Source organism: Suncus etruscus, chromosome X (assembly GCF_024139225.1).
Source record: "Suncus etruscus isolate mSunEtr1 chromosome X, mSunEtr1.pri.cur, whole genome shotgun sequence".
NCBI classification, from domain to species: Eukaryota; Metazoa; Chordata; class Mammalia; order Eulipotyphla; family Soricidae; genus Suncus; species Suncus etruscus.
Window position 1 is genome coordinate 49,823,665 of NC_064868.1, and position 23,872 is coordinate 49,847,536.

The 23,872-nt window shown below is 46.1% G+C and overlaps 2 protein-coding genes across 7 annotated transcripts in view; one reads left to right on the top strand and one right to left on the bottom strand.

Annotated features, from left to right (window-relative positions):
- The window catches only part of ELK1 (ETS transcription factor ELK1), a 679,088-nt gene that overhangs the window by 198,856 nt on the left and 456,360 nt on the right, over positions 1-23,872 (bottom strand). The window lies entirely within an intron of this gene.
- USP11 (ubiquitin specific peptidase 11) lies at positions 663-22,249 on the top strand. Of its 6 annotated transcripts, none has more exons than XM_049767198.1 (21): positions 663-862; positions 12,533-12,642; positions 12,797-12,927; positions 13,244-13,361; positions 13,710-13,855; positions 13,964-14,025; positions 14,146-14,248; positions 14,522-14,695; positions 14,780-14,938; positions 15,257-15,481; positions 15,622-15,705; positions 15,814-15,908; positions 17,345-17,554; positions 18,334-18,386; positions 18,571-18,831; positions 18,908-18,978; positions 19,202-19,314; positions 20,953-21,102; positions 21,188-21,303; positions 21,544-21,632; positions 21,710-22,249. In XM_049767198.1, exons 1-21 carry the CDS (start codon positions 717-719, stop codon positions 21,848-21,850), a joined length of 2,757 nt encoding a protein of 918 aa, XP_049623155.1. In that variant the 5' UTR covers positions 663-716; the 3' UTR covers positions 21,851-22,249. The 6 variants fall into 6 exon arrangements, with proteins under 6 accessions (XP_049623155.1, XP_049623157.1, XP_049623156.1 ...); XM_049767200.1 differs by having other exon boundaries at positions 18,574-18,831; XM_049767199.1 differs by having other exon boundaries at positions 17,348-17,554.

A 23,872-nucleotide genomic window follows, 5' to 3' on the forward strand; every position in this document is an offset into this window, starting at 1 on the left:
TGTTTAAAGCCTTGGGGACCACCGTTTGAGAATATGGTCTGGCCACGCAGTCCTGGGACTAGTATTGAATCCAAACTAGAGCACAGCTACTTATCAGCTGGAGTAAAGTGAACTAATTTCTGGTTGCCCACCGACAGTGATATCTACTGCCTTAGGGTTGCTGTTTCAATAAAGTATTTAAACAGGGATGATTGTTGCTTTTTATTAAGTTGTAACACATAGAGCTTGGGGCTGATGTGCCAAGAATATATCTACTTGAGGTTGGTAGGGAGGCCATCCACTGCTCTGGAAGTAAACATACTCTTTTATAATGAACTTTTTGAGAGGGTAGTATCATGAAGGAAGGGCTTTCCAGATGGGCTTACAACACCCCCAAGCAAGCAGGTGCGTGCCGTTTCCTGCAGGGCACTGGACTTACACCCTTTGCTCCAGAGCAGAGCATGCGGGCTTCTGCCTCCACCTTGCGCCCAAAGCCTCCTGCCCTAACTCAGCGTGGTGCACTCCCACAAGACGTTTGTGTCCCAGTCTCCAACCTGCAGGGATCGCCGTTCCTGGTCGGATGGCCCACCTTCACGCCTCTGAATTTGGGAGCCATTTCCAAGACGGCAATAGACCCCCAGTTTGGGGGGCTCCGCTTCCGGTTCCGGGACCAGAGTCCGGAAGTCGCGCTGGAGCCTCTCTCCAGCTCCAGTAGCTGTAGTTGAGGGTGCACGACGATGGCGGAGGTCCCGTTTCTGGCTGCGGCCACGGCCGAGGTCTCCGAGAAAAAGGAAGAAGTGGTCCCCAGCTTGGCGAATCAGTGGCGCCAGATAAAGCACGGCGAGAGTGGGCGACAGCGCCCGCTGCGGGTCGGCGAGAGCTGGTGAGGCGGGGCTGGGCGAAGCCTCTACTGACCGGGCGGGCGGGAGGAGCGCGGTGCCCAGCCCTGGGCGCTTTGGAGGCCGGCGGGGCGCGAGCGGCTCGGGGGATGGAACCCGAGGAGGTTCCAGCGGGCGGGTCTCTCCGGGGGAGAGGCGGGCCCCGCGGCAGACCGCGGGATGCTCGAGTCGTGGCTGCGCTGCTTCGGGCGAAGTAGAGGCGGGGCCCGGGGGAGCAAATGCTCCTGTCGAGAACGCGCTCTCGGCCTCCGAGGCGGAGGAGCCGGGCCTGCGTGGCGCAGACCGCGTCCCGCTGAGCCCCGCACACCGGGCCGGTGACGTCAGGCCGAAGAACGCGGCGCGAACCTGGAGCCGGCCGACTCCGGAGCGGGGCGGGAGTCGGAGCATGCGCAGCACGGGGCTGGCGCCTGGGAACGAGGCTGGTGACGCCCGCGGGGGGTGTGTCCTGAAACCATGGCTGGTTTGCAAAGGGGAGGTGATGCTTGCGAAGCAGAAAATGGCGCCTGCGGGTGAGCAAAGTTTGTGACGCGGCGAGGTGTTGGCCTCAGTCGGAGTCCTTCCCCGGACGGCAGAAAAGTACAGGTGATGAGCGAGGGCGGGATCCTCGGTATTACGTGAGTTTTCTTCGTTCGTACCGTTTTGTGAAAGGGGAAAGTCTCTTTAAAAATGTCAATGTGTGTCTTGATAAATCCACTAGCTTTTCTTGCTCTCTTGGCTTAACCAGTGCTGGCACCGTATTGTTTCTGGGTTTATTCTATTTCTCGCTGAGCTACGCCTTTTTTCCTACAACGGCGAGATATACCTCAGGTTTTAAAAAGGTGGTATGAAATGTTTGCATAGCCCAGATTGATGGCCATGCTATTAAAGTTAAGCATCCAGTTAGCTTCAAAATTTCAAGGTCGTGAAAGACAAAGGATGAAGAATTGTTCCAGATTGAAGGAATTAACGAGTCTTGATAACTAAATGCAGTGTGTGACCCTGGATCGGATCCCGGAGCAGAAAAACAAAATTTTTTAAGCCAGAGCTTTAATTTTTCTCATAAGGTTAATAGAAGATGTTGATGGGAAGTTGGTAAAATTTGACCAACAGGATAGGAGGCTATAGAAATTGGTGTTGCCTTTGCTCATTGGCTAGTGAAAAATAATTTGCTTCCGTGGATAATGACCAAATAATTTCGGGATGAAGAAGCATTGTGTAAGTGGCTTACTCTTAAGTGGTTGAAAAATAGCATATTAAAAGTTTATTTGAAGAATATGCTTGAGCAACTGAGTAACATTAAATTTGGCGAGTCTAAATGAAAGGTCCCTGGGAATACTTTGTATTATTTTCTATCATCCCCGAATATTTATTTCAAAATAAAAATTTAATACTGACAAAACAAAACTTTGAGTTCAACACCCAGGTTAAGATTTATAACAATTAGGTAAGGTGTTTGCCTTGCACGCAGAAGGATGGTGGTTCGAATCCCGGCATCCATATGGTCCCTTGAGCCTGCCAGGAGCGATATCTGAGCGTAGAGCCAGGAGTAACCCCTGAGCGCTGCCGGGTGTGACCCAAAAAAACTCAAACAAACAAAAAAGATTTATGACCATTACCTTTAAAAAGCCCTTCTGCTACTCTCCCTGACTAAAAAAAAAATTCTCTTTGCATCACACATACACACACACAAAAACTATCCAAAATTTCAATTTTGTAGACTGTTGCCTGCCATGGTATACATCCCACAGTGGCATTTACATTCTTATTTTATGAAAGATATATGTGAAATACTATTATGACAATGCGTCATACCAATTGACGGACGTTCACGTGATGTCACTGGTGACTGGAGCCTTGGTAGCTGGTTTGAGTCTGTTTCTGCCATGTTTCTTGTAAAGATACAATTCTTTCTATTTTCCCTGGATATAGCAATTAAATAAAATAGAATTCCTGTTCAATTATTTCTCAGAAATCCTTTAACACAGTTCATGCCATGTAGTGTAAATGCTAAGGTTATTAAGGTTTGAGAGGCTCTTCCTTTAGGATGGATGCTGTTGATCCTCAGGTTTACTGATTTTACAGAGGTTTTTTTTTTACTAATGACACACAGTCCTGTTACTGCAAAGACAAGCAGACAGCCCCAGATTAGTAATATTAAGCCAAGCAAATTTATTTTATAAAATTACTTTATTTAAGCACCATGGTTAGAGAATTGTTTATGGTTGAATTTCAGTCATAGAATGTACACCACCCTTCACCAGTGCAATTTCCCGCCACCAATGTCCTCAGTTTCCCTCCCATCCACTCTCTTCCACTTGCCTCTCAGGCAGACATTTTTTTTTTTTTTTTTTTGTGGTTTTTGGGTCACACCCGGCAGTGCTCAGGGGTTACTCCTGGCTCCATGCTCAGAAATTGCTCCTGGCAGGCACGGGGGACCATATGGGACGCTGGGATTCGAACCGATGACCTCTTGCATGAAAGGCAAACGCCTTACCTCCATGCTATCTCTCCAGCCCCTCAGGCAGACATTTTACTTCTTTCTCTCTAATTTCTTTTCTCTCTCTTTCTCTTTTCTTTATTGACACAGTGGTCAAGCAATTTTTTTAAACCTTTACTATGGCAAGGAAAAATATTCAAGTTATTCCCCCAAAATGACAGTAACAATGTTATATAAAACAATGTTATATATATAAAACAATGTATAACATTGTTTATACAATTGTATATATGTATGTATATATACAATGTATGTATATATACAATGTTAACAAAAACATTGTTACAGCCCTCTGGGAGGTGTATAGGAGGTAGTATAGGCTTTTCTTTGTAGCCCACTTCACTTTCACAGCCTGGTGATTACTCTTGAATTATTCCTGGTGTGGATTTCCTTTTGCAGACTTAAAAAACGTTTTGAAACTAATGATAGTTGTTGCACAGCATTGTGAATATACTAAATGTCACTGAATTGTTCACTTTGACACGGCGTATTTTATGTTAATGTGAACTTCATTTTTTTTTTTTTTTTTTTTTGGTTTTTGGATCACAGCCGGCAGTGCTCAGGAGTTCCTCCTGGCTCTGGGTTCAGAAATCGCCCCTGGCAGGCTCGGGGCACCATATGGGATGCCAGGATTAGAACCACCAATCTTCTGAAAGCAAGGCAAGCACCTTAGCTCCATGCTATCTCTCCAGCCCCAATGAACTTCATAATTACATTCCTTGTGCCAATAAAAAGATACCCCACTGTTGGGTCCCGTTTACTCCTTTATTGTTCGTTTGTGAATCCACAAAGAGCTCCCAGAATGAGAAATTGATTGCTATCCCCTTGTCCCCTTTTGGGGGAGATCTTGGTAATATTTATCCACAGCAAATAATCCACACAGACAGGAGGCTTAAGGGCAAAGAGAGTCCTTTGTCAGCCTACTGCTAGCTCCAAAACACACCTTGAGCCAGCCAGCCAACTCTGACTAAAGACCCTGAGAACCTTGTCCCAAACTATTTATTTGGCTTTCAACAGCGCCCTCTCCTGGAAGGTCAAGGTGGGACAACAGGCAAAGAATAATCTTATGGAAATATTTTCATATACAACACCCCACCAGTTTAGTATAGAAGCCAGTTTATCTCTTCTATTGTAATTTCATGAAGTAAGTTTGTCTAATTCCATTTTTACAGGGTTAAAAAACTTACTTAGGTGTAAGAGCAAAGCTTCTCAGAGGTTGTTTAAATTGTCAATCATTTCATAATTTCATACATTTGTACAGGGTTAAAAAAAAACTTACTTAGGTGTAAGAGCAAAGCTTCTCAGAGGTTGTTTAAATTGTCAACCATTTCATAAGTGTTTACAGCAATTGGTTAGGAAAGAATGTTTATAAGGCATTTTGAAGTCATTAACCTCAAGTTATATTCCTGTCATTAATATTTTTACTTGTATCTTTTGTCAGCTAGCATATTTGGGGGAGGACCATTAATATTGCCATATAAACTTAATTTAGTTTCTAGGAATATCTTAAATTTTAGTAGTCAATTCAAATTTTCCATAGCAAAGCAAATTTCCTTGGCAAATTTCAATTTTCCTTATTTTTGAGGACAGACTATCTACAAACAGTTAAATCAGGGATAACTAGGGGAATCTCTGCCAGATGTGGGTAGTCTTTTCAGGATGTGTATAGTTTCCTGACAGGTAAGGAAGGCATAGGATTCTCTTTGTATATATAAATAGGGGAAGCAGAAGACTGAGTTCGGTCTGTGGCAGCAGTAAATAAGGGAAACCAGCAGTGTCTCACTGCAATTAAAGACTAGCTTAAAGAAACAACAAGTGCTTAGAGTCATTGGAACTGAAGATATTGTGTAGACCGGGGGTCTCAAACTCAATTTACCTGGAGGCCACAGGAGGCAAAGTCGGGGTGATCCTTGAATGCAAAGTCAGTAATAAGCCTTGAATATTGGGGGTGTGTGACCCAAACAACTAAAACAAAACAAAACAAGATTCCTCTAGGGAAGGGCCACAAAATGTTGTATGGAGGGCTGCAAATGGCCCGCGGGCCGCAAGTTTGAGACCCCTGGTGTATACTACGAACTTTTCATGGGGCTGCTGGGAAGTGAGTGGAAGGGGTCCTTGGGACACTGTTAGAGGGAAGCAGACTGGTGGTGACTGTGATGTTGGAATGATATAAGCATGAAAAGTATGGGCCCGGAGAGATAGCACAGCGGCATTTGCCTTGCAAGCAGCCGATCTAGGATCTAAGGTGGTTGGTTCGAATGCCGGTGTCCCATATGGTCCCCGGCGCCTGCCAGGAGCTATTTCTGAGCAGACAGCCAGGAGTAACCCCTGAGCAACGCCGGGTGTGGCCCAAAAACCAAAAGAAAAATATGATTAACAGTATTCTGAGTTCTGGTATCTCAATTTTAAAATGGCAACTTTTAAAAAAAAAAAAGACTAGCCTAGGGGCCGGAGAGATAGTATGGAGGTAAGGCATTTGCCTTTCTTGCAGAAGGTCATTGGTTCGAATCCTGGCATCCCATATGGTCCTCCGAGCCTGCCAGGAGCAATTTCTGAGCGTAGAGCCAGGAGGAACCCCTGAGCACTGCCGGGTGTGACCCAAAAACCAAAAACCAAAAAAAAAAAAAAAAAAAGGAAAAAGACTAGCCTAGAAATAAATGTTGAAGATTTTCTTGTTAATGAAGAAATCTACAAAGCAGTAGAGAAACCTTAAGTAGCAAAGACCCCAGAACTAAATCCAGTGACATTTTCACATTATTTTGGTGGGGGGCACACCTGGTGATACTCAGGAATTACTCCTGGCTATGTGCTCAGAAATTGCCCCTGGCTTAGAGGGACTATATGGGATGCCAGGGGATAGAACCGCAGTCCATCCTAGCTTAGCGTGTGCAAGGCAGATGCCCAACTGCTTGCGCCACTGCTCTGGCCCCAACATTTTCTTTTTTTAAAATTATCTTTATTTAAACACTGTGATTACAAATATGATTGTAGTTGTATGATTACAGTCATGCAAAGAACACCCCCCTTCAACAGTGCAAGATTCCCACTACCAGTTTCCCAGATCTCCCTGCTCCCCACCCCACCCACACCTGTACTCGAGACAGGCTTTCTATTTCCTTTATTCATTCACATTGTTATGATAGTTTTCATTGTAGTTATTTCTCTAACTGCACTCATCACTCTATGTGGTGAGCTTCATGTCATGAGCTGCACCTACATGGGTAATGGGGGGAAATAAGGATTGGGACTGAGGCAGTAAACGATTAGAAATGAGCTTTGTAGGGCAGTATCAAGGTCACAATACAAGATGGATATTATGCATATATAAACTATATGCATACAATACTATCAATAGGAGACCAAGGAGAAAAAATTCCCAGTGACTGTCCCAACATAAACCAGTGCTAGAACGGCCCATCCTCCTCCCAGAGGGCATTTCCATTAGTGTAGGGAGAGGTAGGGGGAAAGCCTGATGACTCCTCTAGAATCCACCTGGACCGACGCCCAGGGAAGGCCTGGAGTCCAGGGGAGAAGAGGGGGACTGCTGGGGGCCTGCCAAGAATCCCAGCACTCCCCAGGCTAAGGAGAAGGCTTCCAGCATGAGGACTCCCCAAACCCCATACCTGGCAAGAGCTGGCCTCCAGAATCAAAGGGAAAACCGGAAGCCAGATATCTACCAACCCTCCTCCCCATGCACCTCCCCCCTGGAGTACGGAGGGAGGGGGGAAGCCTGAGGGCCTGAGGACCCCTAAGAGTCCACCTGAACCCACTTCTGGCCATCTAAGCTGGTACCCAGGGAAGGCCAGGAGCCAGTTTAGAAAGGGGGACGGCTGGGGGCCTGCCAAGCCTCCCAGCACTCCCCAGGCTAGGGAGAAGGCCTCCGGCATAGGGCCTCCCCAAACCCTATACCTGGCAAGAGCTGGTCTCTAGAATCAAAGAGGAAAATGGAAGCCAGATATCTGCCCGTCCTCCTCCCCATGCATCTCCCCCCTGGAGTACGGAGGGAGGGAGGAAGCCTGAGGACCCCTAGGAGTCCACTTGAACCCACTTCTGGCCATATGAGCTGGCACCCAGGGAAGGCCTGGAGTCAGTGGCCCCAACATTTTCACATTTTTATTGGCATTTACTGCTATGTACATTTAGACAAGGTAGATAATGCTTTGGTTTTGGAGCTAATGATTAAAACTTTAGACCTGTGGCATTTTAATGTTGGAAGAATGGGGGGAATGAATTTCTTGGTAGACAACTATAAAAAAAAAACAAAAACAAATTTCTAGACAGTACAAGCTTTACAGCTTTTTTTTTTGGAGTTTTGGTTTTTGGGTCACACCCGGCCACTGTAATAAAAATGATTTTACGTTCATTTTCCTTAAAAAGCTCTTGAAACTGAATATTGCCTTCCTTTTAACTGAAAGTCCTATTAACCATACTTTAGTGGAGGTAAACCCATGAAGATGGGCTAAAGGTATGTGGTGGAGGTAGATTTGGTGATGGAGTCTTCCGGGTAAGAAGTGAGAGGCTTGCATCCCTGCCATGAGTAATGTGGCAGAGTGGGGGGAGGTCAGTACACCCTACAATAGAACTGTTTAGACAGTTCTTTTTTTTTTTTTTTTGGTCACACCCAGCAATGCTCAGGGGTTACTCCTGGCTCTACACTCAGAAATCGCTCCTGGCAGGCTCAGGGATGCTGGGATTTGAACCACCATTCTTATGCATGCAAGAGAAACACACTGCCTCCATGCTGTCTCTCTGGCCCAAGCTATACAGCTTTTGTAGCAATCTGTAGCTATGTAAAAAATACACGTGATTTAAAAAAACAAGACTATTTGTAACAACTTTTGTTTCTTTTTTAAATTAAATCCTGTAAGATACAAAATTAAAAAGTTGTTGCTAGTTAATGTTATACAATATGACTTTTATGAGCACCATCCACAAAAATAGACTGAGACATCCTTTCTGAGATGTTTTAGTAGTGATTTTAAGGGGCCAGAGTGATATCACAGTGGTAGGGCATTTGCCTTGCATGCGACCAAAACAGGATGGACCCAGGTTGAATTCTTGGCATCTCATATGGTCCCCTGAGCCTGCCAGGAGTGATTTCTGAGTGAAGAGCCAGGAGTAACATCTGAGCGCTGCCGGTGTGACCCAAAAACCAAAAATGAAAAAAAAGTGATTTTAAGAGTTTGAGAAAAAAATAACTACTATTGGGGCCGGGAAGGTGGCGCTAGAGATAAGGTGTCTGCCTTGTAAGCGCTAGCCAAGGAACGGACCGCGGTTCGATCCCCCGGCGTCCCATATGGTTCCCCCAAGCCAGGGGCAATTTCTGAGCGCTTAGCCAGGAGTATCCCCTGAGCGTCAAACGGGTGTGGCCCAAAAACCAAAAAAAAAAAAAAAAAAAAAATAACTACTATTTTGTGAATACTTGTGCAACTTCAGTCTTTTTATGAAGTCTTTAGAAATTCAGGTTATTGCAGGGTCTGCTGAGTTTTGCTTACTGTAATAAAAATGATTTTAAGTTCATTTTCCTTAAAAAGCTCTTGAAACTGAATATTGCCTTCCTTTTAACTGAAAGTCCTATTAACCATACTTTAGTGGAGATAAACCCATGAAGATGGGTTAAAGGTATGTGGTGGAGGTAGATTTGGTGATGGGGTCTTCCGGGTAAGAAGTGAGAGGCTTGCATCCCTGCCATGAGTAATGTGGCAGAGTGGGGGGAGGTCAGTACACCCTACAATAGAACTGTTTAGACAGTTCTTTGGTTTTTTTTTTTTTGGTCACACCCAGCAATGCTCAGGGGTTACTCCTGGCTCTACACTCAGAAATTGCTCCTGGCAAGCTCAGGAACCATATGGGATGCTGGGATTTAAACCACCGTCCTTCTGCATACAAGGCAAACGCCCTACCTCAATGCTATCTCTCTGGCCCTTGAAGCGCTCATTTTTGTTTTGTTTTGTTTTTTTGTTTTGTTTTTTCGGGCCACACCCGTTAGATGCACAGGGGTTACTCCTGGCTATGCGCTCAGAAATTGCTCCTGGCTTGGGGGGACCATATGGGACACCGGGGGATCGAACCGTTGTCCTTTCCTTGGCTAGCGCTTGTAAGGCAGACACCTTACCTCTAGCGCCACCTTGCCGGCCCCGAAGCGCTCATTTTAAAGGCTCTCACAGGATTATATTGCTGAAAAACTAATGCTACACATTTACATTTTTTAATTCTCAAATTACCATTTACTAAAGTTTTAAAATATTCAGGATGGCTTTTTATGTCCTGAAAAATTTCATAGTAGAACAGGTATGGGATGGGGACGTAGGGATGTCGTAAACTTTCTTTAAAAATAGCACAGTGGTGTTTGCCTTGCAAGCAGCTGATCCAGGACCAAAGGTGGTTGGTTCGAATCCCGGTGTCCCATATGGTCCCCCGTGCTTGCCAGGAGCTATTTCTGAGCAGACAGCCAGGAGTAACCCCTGAGCACCACCGGGTGTGGCCCAAACCCCCCCCCAAAAAAAAAAGTTGGGCCACACATTGATGGTGTGCTTAGGGACAATATGGGATGCTGGAGATCAGACCCACGTCAGCTGCATGCAAAGCAAGCATCCCACCAGCTTTACTATCCCTCTGGCCTAGAATGGTGTATCCTTACCTGAGTGTATTTTTTGAGGGGGGGGGGCTCATGCTTTATAGTCAGGAGCCTCAAGTTTCATCCCCAGCACTGCATTTTCTTCTGAACCCTTTGGTGTGACCCCAGTTATCCACACAAAAATATAGTAGAAAGCATTAATTTAGGAGACTAATCAATAGAGACTTATAACCAAAATAAACTTTAATACAAAAATAAAAGTTGATGGGGCCGGAGAGATAGCATGGAGATAAGGCGTTTGCCTTTCATGCAGAAGGATGGTGGTTTGAATCCTGGCACCCCATATGGTCCCCTGTGCCTGCCAGGTGCGATTTCTGAGCATAGAGCCAGGAGTAACCCCTGAGCGCTGTTGGGTGTGACCCAACCCCTCCCCCCAAAAGTTGATGATAGACATTCTTTTTTGGTTTGTTTTTGGGCCAAACCAGGTGATACTTAAGGTTCACTCTTTGTTTTTATTTTTTTGGGGGGGTCACACCCAGCTTAGCGCTCAGGGCTCCTGGCAGGCTCGGGGGACCATATGGGATGCCGGGATTCGAACCACCATCCTTCTGAATGCAAGGCAAATAATCTACACTCCATGCTATATCTCTGGCCCCTACTCTTTGTTTTTCAATTAGAAATTATTTAGACTAAAAGATAAGAGTGGCCCCTGGGTAGAGACCTAGGGGTAAAAGTGGAAAGCTAGGTGGGATTGAAAAAAAATTTAAAAAGAAATTACTCCTGGGGCCGGTGAGGTGGCGCTAGAGGTAAGGTATCTGCCTTGCAAGAGCTAGCCAAGGAAAGATCGTGACTGCAGTTCGATTCCCCCCCCCCACGTCCCATATGGTCCCTCCAAGCCAGGGGCGATTTTTGAGTGCTTAGCCAGGAGTAACCTCTGAGCATCAAACGGGTTTGGCCCAAAATACCCCCCCCAAAAAAAGAAATTACTCTTGGCTTGCTAGGGGGGACCATATGGGCTGTCAGGGATTGAACCTGGGCCAACTGTGTGTAAGGTAAATGCACTACTCACTGTACTTTTCTCCAATCCTAGTGGTGACACATGTTCTTGAAGGAAAATTATTCCTTTAATAATATAATTTTTCCCAGTTTGAGTAGATTTCTAGAAGTTAATAGTAGATTTAATCTACATTTTTATATATTTCAGTATTGCCTACAAAACAGTTGGCTAAATAAAGCCTTGCAACATCAACTTGAAATAATGGGTTTGGGACCTAATTTAATTCTGACCTCACAGTTCATACAAGTGAATTGTCTGTTCTGTAATAAAACTGTGGTTCACAGCACTATGGGAGGTTCTTTTTTTTTGACATTTGTGAACATGTATTTATTTTAGTTTTAGGGCCACACCCAGCAGGACTCAGGGGTTACTTCTGTATCTGCATTCAGTAATGACTCCCTGTGCTTGGGACTTTGTGGAATGCTGGGAACAAAACAGCGTCAGCTGCATGCAAGGCAAGCTCCCTACCTGCTATTGCTCTAGGCTCGTGCACATACTTTCTCATTTTTTTGGTCACACCTGGTGATGCTCAGGGTCTACTCCAGGCTCCGCTTCAGGAATCATTTCTTTTGTTTTTTGTTTTTTTGGGTCACACCTGGCAGCGCTCAGGGGTTACTCCTGGCTCTATGCCCAGAAATCGTTCCTAGCAGGCTTGGGGACCATATGGGATGCAGGATTCGAACCACTGTCCTTCTGCATGAAAGGCAAATGTCTTACCTCCATACTATCTCTCCGGCCCCCTCAGGAATCATTTCTGACAGGCTCAGAGGACAATATCGAGTGTAAAGGATTGAATTTGGGCCAGCCATGTGCAAGCAAATACTCACCCTAATGTACTGTCTGCCCCCCCATGAAATATTTTTTGTTTTTGTTTTTGTCTTGGGTTTATACCTGGCAGTTGTCAGAGCTTACTTCTGGCTCTGTACTCATGTATCACTCCTAGTAGTCTTGTTGGACTACAACATGAGGTGCCAGAGGTCAAACCTGGGTTGTTGACGTGCAAGGCATAAAACACCCTACCAGTTGTACTATCCCCTCCACCCCTGTGGAGCTTTAAAAAAATAAAAAAGGTACCTTTCTGTACCCTTGAATATTTACATGTCACACTTAGGCTTGTGTGTTTGTACTCTGATCTCAGAGATCATACTGATCTAACCACTAACCACACTACCAGGTAGTGTACTCAAACAAAAATATTGAGTGCTGGGAAAAATAAATTTGAGATATATTTTAGGTATAACATTGTATTTTGTTTGGTTTTGGTTCACACCTGATGGCACTCAGGGGTTACTCTTGGCTCTGCACTCAGAAATTGCTTTGGGCAGGCTCAGGGGACCATTTGGGATGCCGGGAATCGAACTGGGGTCTGTGCAGTGCTGGCCACATGCAAGGCAAATGTCCTACTGCTGTGCTATTGCTTTGGCCCTATAACATTGTATTAATTTTGGGAATAGACATTAAATGTGTCATGTTGACATGTCTAGTCTAATAACCATGGGGAGTGACTTTACTAACAGGCACCTTTTGGTTTTGGTCTGGCCCAGGTTTCTCGTGGAGCAGAACTGGTACAATCAGTGGGAAGAGTACGTGCAGGGACAAGACCGGGATTTCAGCTACTTCCCTGGTTGCATTGATAATGCTGAACTCTTCGAAGGTACCAGGCCTCTGCTTCTTAACATCATATTAGCCCTGGCTTTTTTGTCCTTTTGTCCCTACAAATGATTGTAAGCACTTCACAGTGCTAGGTCATTGTTGAGATGGCAAAAGTGACTTATTGCTTTTCCTGATTCTTGTAATATCCCCTGCAGACCAGGTAAACTGGTGCCTCAGGAAGGGACTAGTGGAAGGTAAAGACTATGTACTGCTTCCAGCAGATGCTTGGCATTGCCTGGTCAAGTGGTATGGTATAGAGCATGGCCAGCCGCCCATTGAACGCAAGGTATAGTGGGATGAGGGGTTGCTGGGGGAACAGATACTCTTTGGGGATAGGGGAAAGTGGAAGGAAGGTTTTACAGTGAGTCCCTGGTATATATACATGTACTTCTACCTATTCAGAGCCTGCACTCTTTTTCTTGGGCCATTGTATATCCACCTTATTATGTCCCCTATGTATATTTTTACCTTTCTGTACCCTTGAATATTTACATATCACACTTAGCCCTGTGTGTTTGTACCTCTGATCTCAGAGGTCATACTGATGACATCTGTGTCCTTTGTGGAATACACATTTATGAATACATCCTCTACCTTTGCAGGTTGTGGCACTGCCCAACTGCCAGACAGTTGAAGTATACCCAGTAGAACTGCTGCTTGTGCAGCACAATGATATGAATACAACTTATACTGCTCAATTCAGTCACACCGATACTATTGGTAAGTGTCAAGACCATGGACTAAATCAGAGTTTGCAGCAGAAGGTCACAGTTCAGTGATATTAGTACGTGGTGTAGGCTATGTTAGCTGAGAAGCATTGGTTGATGTTGGATGACCAGAAGCATTGTTAAGCTGGAAGAGTTCTTAAGGAGGTACCCTAGTGAGTGCAACTCAGATGGTGTAGCAGAGGATATTTGCTGGTTTGTGTCAAGTCCTCTGTGTTGACAGTTATCTGGAGATTGATCAGGGATACATATGAGGTATATGAGGATGAGTCAGGTCTGATGCTAACATGGGTCATTCGGGGTCCCAGGATGACCTTGGAGCACACTTCATGACTCTTCACAGAACTTGTATTGAGCCGAGCTCGAGAGCAGTTTGAAGTGAGTCCTTACGAAGAGACTCGGCTGTGGGTCAAGAACTCTGAACGATCCTTTGAGAGGCTGCGCAACACACATGTCACAGTATTTGAAGCAGCACTCAAGACTGGGCAGGTAAGGGTGGAGGTGATTCTTCTGCTCGCTGATGCTCAGGTGTGGGGAAGGGAGAGCTCACTGCTCCTAGGGTCCTCCATGACTGATTGCCACCTCATTCCAATCCAGTTAGTCATCATGGAAACTCGGAACAAGGATGGTACATGGCCCACTGTCCAGCCACAGACCACGTAAGCACTTGGGGTGTCTTGTCCAGAGTGTACTCTCAGAGTAGAGGGAACAAATTAACCCATGGTTATATTTTGCCCTATTATGGTGGACCATCAGCTGGTTTATTATCTAATTCCCAGGAGCACTATGCCTGGAGAAGATCAGGAGGACTTCACAGGCCAGCCAGGCATCTGTGGACTCACGAATCTGGGCAACACTTGCTTTATGAATTCTGCTCTGCAGGTTTGGTCATTGTGGTTGTGTGGATTGGGGGCAGAGCTGGAGGTGCAGGGGGCATTGGATCAGGTTGGAAATTAGTCTGACTTGATATGTCCACCTTCTATGTATCATCAGTACCCTCTCCCTCCATCCCCTCATTTCCCTTTTCTTCTTTCCTTTCCTGAATGCTTTTCTTCCCCAACCCCTCTTCCTTTATTTCCTTCTTCCTCGCTTCCTTTTCTCTGACCCCACCTTTCTTCTCTTGTGCCTCCTTTACTTGACCCCTGCCTTCTGCAGTGTCTCAGTAATGTGCCACAGCTTACTGAATACTTCCTTAACAATCGTTATCTGGAGGAACTCAACTTCTGCAATCCTCTGGGCATGAAAGGGGAGATTGCAGAAGCCTATGCAGACTTGGTGAAGCAGGCCTGGTCAGGCCACCACCGTTCCATCATACCCCAAGTGTTCAAGGTATATCTCAGCCCTGGGATGCCCTTTAGCCCCCGCTTCTCTTACCTTTCCTATTTTCTCTGATAGACCTGTCTGTATTCTCAGAACAAGGTTGGGCATTTTGCGTCCCAGTTTCTGGGCTACCAGCAGCATGACTCGCAGGAACTGCTGTCATTCCTCCTGGATGGGCTGCATGAGGACCTCAATCGTGTTAAGAAGAAGGAATATGTGGAGCTGTGTGATGCTGCTGGGCGACCAGATCCTGTAAGTACTCCTGTTAAGACCCCCTTATGGAGAGAATCTCAAGAAAGTGTTGAGCCTCCTTGGGATACCCTGCCCTCTACTCAACATGACTGCCTACTGGAACTCTACATTCCCCTTTATTACCAGCCCAGAGTGAACTGAAAAAAAAAACTGGATCCTGAAAAAAAACCAGGCTGCCAGTAAATGCAAATTTCAGATAACTCTCAATATTCTCTTACCTCTGGGCATTGTTATTGACCCAAACTCTGATTTGGCCCTGTGCACATTTACCTCCAACTGGTTTTCCTTGCCCCCCAACTATCATAACATTGTCAACAGGAGGTTGCAGAGGAGGCTTGGCAGAACCATAAACGTCGCAACGATTCTGTGATTGTGGACACTTTCCATGGCCTCTTCAAGTCAACATTGGTTTGCCCTGATTGTGGCAATGTATCTGTGACCTTCGATCCCTTCTGCTACCTTAGTATTCCACTGCCTGTCAGTCACAAAAGGGTCATGGAGGTCTTCTTTGTCTCCATGGATCCCCGCCGCAAGCCAGAGCAGGTATGGAGAGAATAGGGCCATAGGAATACAAACAAGGGATGTGTGGTTATAGAGTTTGATTATCTGGTAACACTTCAATGTGTCCTGTACTGATTCCCCCATATGTTTCTACTTTTGAATGGAACCTGTATTTCCCTCAGCATCGGATCGTGGTCCCCAAGAAAGGCAAGATCTCGGATCTGTGTTTGGCTCTTGCCAAACATACTGGCGTTTCTCCAGAAAGGGTGAGGTTCTACAGATAGAGGGAAGCAAGGGGATATGGGGGCTGGCCAGGGAGGCAGAAGGTCCTGGGAAAGCTTTGCAGAGCAACCATTCTCTGCATTTCTTCCCAGATGATTGTGGCTGACGTCTTCAGTCACCGCTTCTATAAGATCTATCAGCTGGAGGAATCTCTGAGTGGCATCTTGGACCGGGATGATATCTTCATGTGAGTGAGGGGACCTGTAAAAATAGAGTAAACTCTTGGGCCAGAGAGATAGCATGGAGGTAAGGCATTTGCCGGTTCGAATCCCGGCGCCCCATATGGTCCCCTGTGCCTGCCAGGAGCAATTTCTGAGCCTGGAGCCAGAAATAACCCCTGAGCACAGCTAGGTGTGACCCAAAAAACCAAAAAAAAAAATAGGGTAAACCCTTTCTCTTAACCATCTTTCCTCATACCATGCTTGTTTCCCATGGCACCTGTGCTGTGCAAGGCTGTGGGCATGACCTTACTAGGGCAAGGAGCTTAGGACTGTTGTTTTGTTTTGTTCTTTTTTGGGCCACACCCGTTTGACGCTCAGGGGTTACTCCTGGCTAAGCGCTCAGAAATTGCCCCTGGCTTGGGGGACCATATGGGACGCCGGGGGATCGAACCGTGGTCCTTCCTTGGCTAGCGCTTGCAAGGCAGACACCTTACCTCTAGCGCCACCTCGCTGGCCCCGGCTTAGGACTGTTGGTGGGGGCTGGGCAATAAAATCTTTTACAGGATGCCCCTGGGTAATTTTTCCATTGTTAGGAATTCCTGCTTTTTCTTTATTTTATTCAGTATTTACTGAGCACCTTCTGCATACCAGATGCTTATTTGCATTCCTTGCTCTTACTGTGGTCTCCAGAACTCAAATGTAATTTTTGAAACAGGGAATACTGAAAATGTTTTCTTTGGGTATGAGAGCATTCTCAACAAATTAGATGTTTTTTCCCCTGCCCTCAAATTAGAAGTTTTTTAAGCAAAACAAAGTACCTCCTAACTCCTAACTGGAAAAGTTTCTTGTAAAACCAAATAGTGTTTTATGAAAAGAAAGTGATTAAGGACTGGAAAGGTGGCTCAGGGATAGAACACTTGAATGTGAGAGATGCCTATTCCATCCCTAACATAAAGAAAATTGTTGGGGCCGGGCGGTGGCGCTAAAGGTAAGGTGCCTGCCTTGCCTGCGCTAGCCTTGGACGGACCGCGGTTCGATCCCCCGGTGTCCCATATGGTCCCCCAAGCCAGGAGCAACTTCTGAGCGCATAGCCAGGAGTAACCCCTGAGCGTTACCGGGTGTGGCCCAAAAACCAAAAAAAAAAAAAAAGAAAGAAAGAAAATTGTTAAATGCTATTGTCATTGAAAATATTTGTTAACCACATCAGAGTTCTGATAACTCAGGAGTACTTTATAAGGGGCTGGAGTACAGTCTGTCATGCATTTGCCAACCATGATTTGATCCCTGGCACTCCATATGATCCTTGCCAGGAGTGATCCCTGAGCACAGAGCTAAGAGTAAGCCCTGAGCATTGTCAGGTGTGACATAAAAACAAAAGGAAAGATATATTTTCAGGTTTTGAGGGATAGGAAACTGAAGAGAGTCCACAATTCCCTGTTGGGGTAATTTTTCGTTTACCTGGCAGATATGAGGTGTCAGGCCGGTCTTCTATCACTGAGAACTCTAGAGAAGATATCGTACTTCCCATTTACCTACGGGAGCGCACCCCGTCCCGGGACTATCACAACTCCTACTATGGCCTGATGCTTTTTGGACACCCTCTTCTGGTGTCAGTGCCCAGAGATCGACTTTCCTGGGATTCCCTGTATCACATTATGCTGTACCGCCTTTCGTGAGTCTTCCCTTAAGGGAATGTGGGGGTAGGTGGGTGTGGTATAATGCTCATTTGAATGTCTAGTTGCTCAGACACCTCTTTTCTCTAGCTGAGAAGCAGTACAAACTTCTCATGATCTGAGAGAAAAATGTAGGTTTTCTTCCCCAAAACCTCTTGACTTTGCTACTACCTCTCACAAGTAATGGGGAAACAGAGGTAACATGTCAGATAACCTCCTCGGAGAGGCTTGGTTATCTGTGTTTTTACTGATGTAGTTTTCATTGAATATTGAGTCCTTGTTGAAACACCAGTGAACTCCCTGATTTAATGGCATTTTTGGTTAGTTTTGGGGCCACACCGGTGGTGTTCAGGGGTTACTCCTGACTCTGCACTCAGAAATTACTCCTGGTGGGCTCAAGGACCATTGGGATGCCAGGGATCAAACCCAGGTCAGCCACATGCAAGACAAACACCCTACCCACTGAGCTATTGCTTCGGCCCCTTTAATGGCTTCTTTATGCTGCACTTCACGATCCTTTCTTGGAACCAGGGAGATAGCTCAAGTGGTTGAGCACTGCCTGGCATACTTGGCCCTCATTCAATCCCAATAGCACTGAACCATCAGGCATACATACTCGGGGGTAGATGGCACTGCACTCTCTTGAGTTCTTCTGGCCTTCTCTGAAGTAACTATTTGTGTGAATTTCCCTGTGGTCTCCCAGCCTAAGCCCAATAGGGTCCCAGGCTCTACCTTTCTGCCTGTCTGCTCTCCTGGAGAGTCTCCTTTCTATTTTCAGGCGCTATGTGACCAGACCCGGATCTGATGATGAAGATGATGGAGATGAGAGAGGTGAGGAGGAAGAAGACAGACTTGTCTGTACCCATGATTCCCATGGCCTGATCAAGGGTTGGTGGATGGGGGACCTGGGATATGTGTGAACCCCTCACATAGTGTCCACTTTGGAGGGAAACGTATAGCTCAGTTCTCTGAGGTTCACATAAATCTGTCTCTCTGACATTCCCTTTTCTCCTAGCAGACATGGAGGATAAGAGCAGCATACCCAACGCTAATCACATGACTGGGGCCAACTGCCAGGAGGTTGGGCTGGAGCAGGCTGGGCCCAGTTCTGGAGTTACAGGTGGCAGTCAGGCCCCTGTGGACAGTTCCCCTGGACCATCTCACTGGCCCCAGAGGACAAGGCACAAGCACCTGTTCACACTGCAGACAGTTAATTCAAATGGGACCAGCGACCGCTCGTTGTACAACGAAGATACTCATGGTGTCTCCTTCAGCTGTGAGCCAGGGTTGGGGAGGTGGGAGGTGGGGTTTCCTTTGCAGTTGTACCCATGACTGCCTCCCCTTGCCCTCAGCCCAGCCATACATTGCCCTCGACTGGGACCCGGAGATAAAGAAGCGTTACTATGATGAGGTGGAGGCTGAGGTAAATGGAGATGGAGAAACAAACTTTTAACTTAACCTTATCCATTTTTCACACATTTCTATTCCCAATTTGTATAGGTATTTCCAAAGTTTCTCCACAGAGTTTCCAGGGCCCTATATTCCTAGTTTCAGAGTCCATGTTATTAATAAGTTTGTGTATGTCTTCTATTCTTGTTGCTCTCGCTTCCACTTGTCCCCACCTGACTGTCGCTCCCCAACCTTAGGGCTATGTGAAACATGACTGCGTGGGCTATGTGCTTAAGAAGGCTCCAGTGCGGCTGCAAGAGTGCATTGAGCTTTTCACCACTGTTGAGACTTTGGAGAAGGAAAATCCCTGGTAAGAGCTCCTCCCACATCATTTCTGCTACTCTGGTTACCAACTCCCAAAATGTATTTCCATCCCAGAGCTTTTGCCTGGATTTTTTTAGGGATGTTCTTCTTTCAGGTATTTTTGCTTGTTTTGGGGCCATACCCAGTGATGCTCAGGGGCTACTTCTGGCTTTGCACTGAGGAATTACTCCTGGTGGTGTTCAGGAGACCATATTGGATGCTGGAAATAAAATCTGTATCTGCCAATTACAAGGCAAACACCCCTCCTGCTTTTCTGTTTCTCCAGACCCTCTAGTTTTCAGCATGACTTGGCTTCTCCTTTTCTGTGCTCAGGTCTCCAACTAGATGTCACCTTCTTAGAGAAACCTCATCCTTTTACTACCCTGTCCCAAGCTACTCCTCCCCAATCCATCATCTCTCCCCACTCTCTGTCCATACTTTTTTGGGCCAAACTCGATGTTGTTCAGGGTTTACTTCTGGCTCTGCACTCAGAAATTACTCCTAGAGGGACCAGAGCAGTGGCACAAGCGGTAAGGCGTTTGCCTTGCCTGCACTAGCCTAGGACGGTTCAATTCCTTGGCATCCAATATGGTCCTACCAAGCCATGAATGATTTCTGAGTGCATAGCCAGGAGTAACCCCTGAGCGTCACCAGTTTTGGCCCAAAAACCAAAAAAGAAAGAAAGAAAGAAAGAAAGAAAGAAAGAAAGAAAGAAAGAAAGAAAGAAAGAAAGAAAGAAAGAAAGAAAGAAAGAAAGAAAGAAAGAAAGAAAGAAAGAAAGAAGGAAGGAAGGAAGGAAGGAAGGAAGGAAGGAAGGAAGGAAGGAAGGAAGGAAGGAAAGGAGGGAGGGAGGGAGGGAGGGAGGGAGGGAAGGAAGGGAGGAAGGAAGGAAGGAAGGAAAGGAGGGAGGGAGGGAGGGAGGGAGGGAGGGAGGGAAGGAAGGGAGGAAGGAAGGAAGGAAGGAAGGGAAGGAAGGAAGGAAAGAAGGAAGGAAGGAAGGAAGGAAGGAAGGAAGGAAGGAAAGAAGGGAGGGAGGGAGGGAGGGAGGGAAGGAAGGAGGGAAGGAAGGAAGGAAGGAAGGAAGAAAGGAAGGAAGGAAGGAAGGAAGGAAGGAAGGAAGGAAGGAAGGAAATAAATAAATAAATAAATTACTCCTGGAAGGCTCAAGGAACCATATGGGATGTTGGTGATTAAACCCAGATCAGCCATAGGCAAGGCAAAAATACTATCTGCTGTGCTATCATTTTTGCTTCTCTGTATGTTCAAACCACTGAACGCACAGTGCCTGTTTGTATGTATACTCTAGATGGGGATGGCATTCATTGTCTCCTCTCACTGAATCTAACAGTCATGGGTATGCAGTACATGATCAAGAGATCCTGGGGGTGAGAAAGGGAGGGAGGGGAGAGGAAGGAGAGAAGAGAGAGACCATTGTCATTTACTATTGTCATTTCCCAGACCCCAAACCAAACAAATACAAGTACAGAAGCACAGCTTTGGATGAGTGACAGGCTTTCATGTTGAAGGGTACTCAAGTTGTTGAGTGACAGGCACACTGGGAGCAACCAAGGCACAGGAAGACCACAGAGTTTCTAAGAGCACACAGTAGGTTCTCAGGAAAGGCCTGTGCACTGACTCTCTGCAGGTACTGTCCCTCGTGCAAACGACACCAGCTGGCCACCAAGAAGCTGGACTTGTGGATGCTGCCTGAGACACTCATTATCCACCTGAAGCGCTTTTCCTATACCAAGTTCTCGCGAGAGAAATTGGACACCCTCGTGGAATTTCCTCTTCGGTCTGGGCTGGGAATGATGGTGATGGCAAGGTTGGGAGGGGAGGAGAAGGTGGTATGTCGGCTCTGATTTTGTTCCCATTCACAGGGACCTGGATTTCTCCAAGTTTATCATCAAACCGCAAAATGAGGAATCCCCGGAACTGTACAAATATGATCTCATTGCAGTTTCCAACCATTATGGGGGCCTGCGTGATGGACACTGTATGTGTGTGCTGGGAGGGGATCAGGATAGCTTTACTGGGTACTAGGTAGAGCACCAGTGGAGAGATCCTCTTGTGTGAGAGGAGACAGGGGAAAGAGGGTGGAGGAGATCACCCCCCCTTTTTTGCCACACCCAGAGATATTCAGGACTTACTCCTGGCTATGATGTGGGGTGCCAAGAAGTGCAAGGCAAGAGCCTGATCTTATCCTATTGCTCTGGGCTTTTCCCCTTTCTTATAGACACAACTTTTGCCTGCAACAAGGACAGTGGCCAGTGGCACTACTTTGATGATAGCAGCGTCTCACCTGTGTCTGAGAATCAAATTGAGGTGTGCCTTTTCTCCTCTTCTGACTACCTTCTCCTGATTTCTCATGCTTTACACTGACCTCTGTTCTCTCCCAATAGTCCAAGGCAGCTTATGTGCTCTTCTATCAACGTCAGGATGTGGCACGTCGTCTTCGATCCCAATCTGTTGCATCTGACTCTCCGACATCATCCTTTACTTGTGGCTCCCCACCTAGTACTGATTCTATGGATGTAAACTGAGGGTCCCTGACCTTGTAACAGGGAAGGAAGTCATGTCTGCTCTCTTCCTTCAGTTAACTCCCCAGTAAACCCTGATTCTCGTGCCCGTGTTAAGCACGGCATGCCCAGTATCACAGGCTTAATTGTGGCTTTTGTTCTCCAGTGCCACCATTTTTGCTTTTTCTTTTCCCTTGGGCCGAAGAAATTGTGTGTTCTTCAGGCAGTGTATTCCCTCAATCGATGTTTACCCTGTAGAGCATTAACCCCTCCCGTTTATTCTCTATTTATGGTTGTTCTCTCTGTCCTCAACACTGGGATGTTCTGAGGAGGTAGTGGTTAGGTTACACCTGAACACAGAGTGTATTTTCTTATTGAGGACCTTGTACCTTTCCTTGTGTATATAAAAGTGACTGTGTTGCACCCCTTTGCTTCTGAGTTCTTCTTGAATGATAGGGGTGTAAATAGCGCTTTTCTGAGTGCTCCCTGAGTACTTGCTTTGTATTAAGTACCACAGGTTTTTTTGTTTTTGTTTTTGATTTGTAGCCATAACCGGCAGTGCTCAGGGGTTACTCCTAGCTCTGCACTTAGAAATTATTCCTGGCAAGCTTGGGGACCTTATGGGATGCCAGGGATTGAACCTGTATCAGCCATGTGCAATGCAAACGCTTTACCTGCTCACTCAGGCCCCTGGTGCCACTCTTTTTGTCTTGTTTTATTTTTGGTCAGACCTGGGAATGCTCAGGGGTTACTCCTGGCTCTGCACTCAAGAATCACTCCTAGCATTGCTTGGGGAACCATATGGGATGCTGGGATTGAACCCAGGTTAGCCACATCAAAGTGGATGCCCTACCCACTGTGCTATCTTCCTAACTTCCTAGGTGCCACTCTCATGTGCATTCAAAGCCCCATCTGTCGGACATATTTCCTGACACCAACTGTATCCCCAAAGTTTTCCAGAACCTTTCATGCATTTTGACTTCATAATCCTCACAACCATCTTTAGTAGAAGTTGTCATTTCCAGTTTTAGATGGAGAATTTGGGGTACAGGAGTTAAGTGTTTGCTCTGGTTCTGTCAGGAATTCATCACACATTGTTGTTTACCCCATAGTTGATTCCAGGATGGGGTGATTAACTTCTCTGGACCCACAATTGAAGTCTGTGATGTGATATGAGTTATGCTATAACTGATGTAGAATGGGGTGTGTCAGAGTGACAGACATAGGATGAATCACACTCATCTGTGGGACATTATTAAAAATACCTATAGTATTAAAATAATTTCCAAAGACAATGAAAATGTTGGGTGGAGAATACAGTTTTGAAAGAGAAGGGACCACCATGACAATAATAGTTGGAAATGATCATTCTTTTTTTTCTTTTTTTTTTTGGTTTTTGGGCCACACCCGGCGGTGCTCAGGGGTGACTCCTGGCTGTCTGCTCAGAAATAGCTCCTGGCAGGCACGGGGAACCATATGGGACACCGGGATTCGAACCAACCATCTATGGTCCTGGATCGGCTGCTTGCAAGGCAAACGCCGCTGTGCTATCTCTCCGGGCCGGGAAATGATCATTCTTGACAAGAACTGCAAATTGAAAGGAAGTAAAGTGATGTTCATGATACCCCTTCAGTAACAGTGTTGCAAAGTATATAGTGCCTAAAAGAAAAAAAAGGAGGGCCCAGAGAGATAGCACAGCGGCGTTTGCCTTGCAAGCAGCTGATCCAGGACCAAAGGTGGTTGGTTCGAATCCCAGTGTCCCATATGGTCCCTCGTGCCCGCCAGGAGCTATTTCTGAGCAGACAGCCAGGAGTAACCCCTGAGCACTACTGGGTGTGGCCCAAAAACCAAAAAAAAAAAAAAAAAAGAAAAGAAAAAAAGGAATAGAAAGAGAAGTGTCAGCTATAGAGGCAGGTTGGTGCAGGGTGGGGTCATGTGAAGTGGGAACAGGAGGGTAACTGGGAATTGGTGAAGGGAAATGAACAGTGATGAAGAGATGGTGTTGGAACATTGTGTTCCAAAATGCAGCTATCAACTTTTTATCTT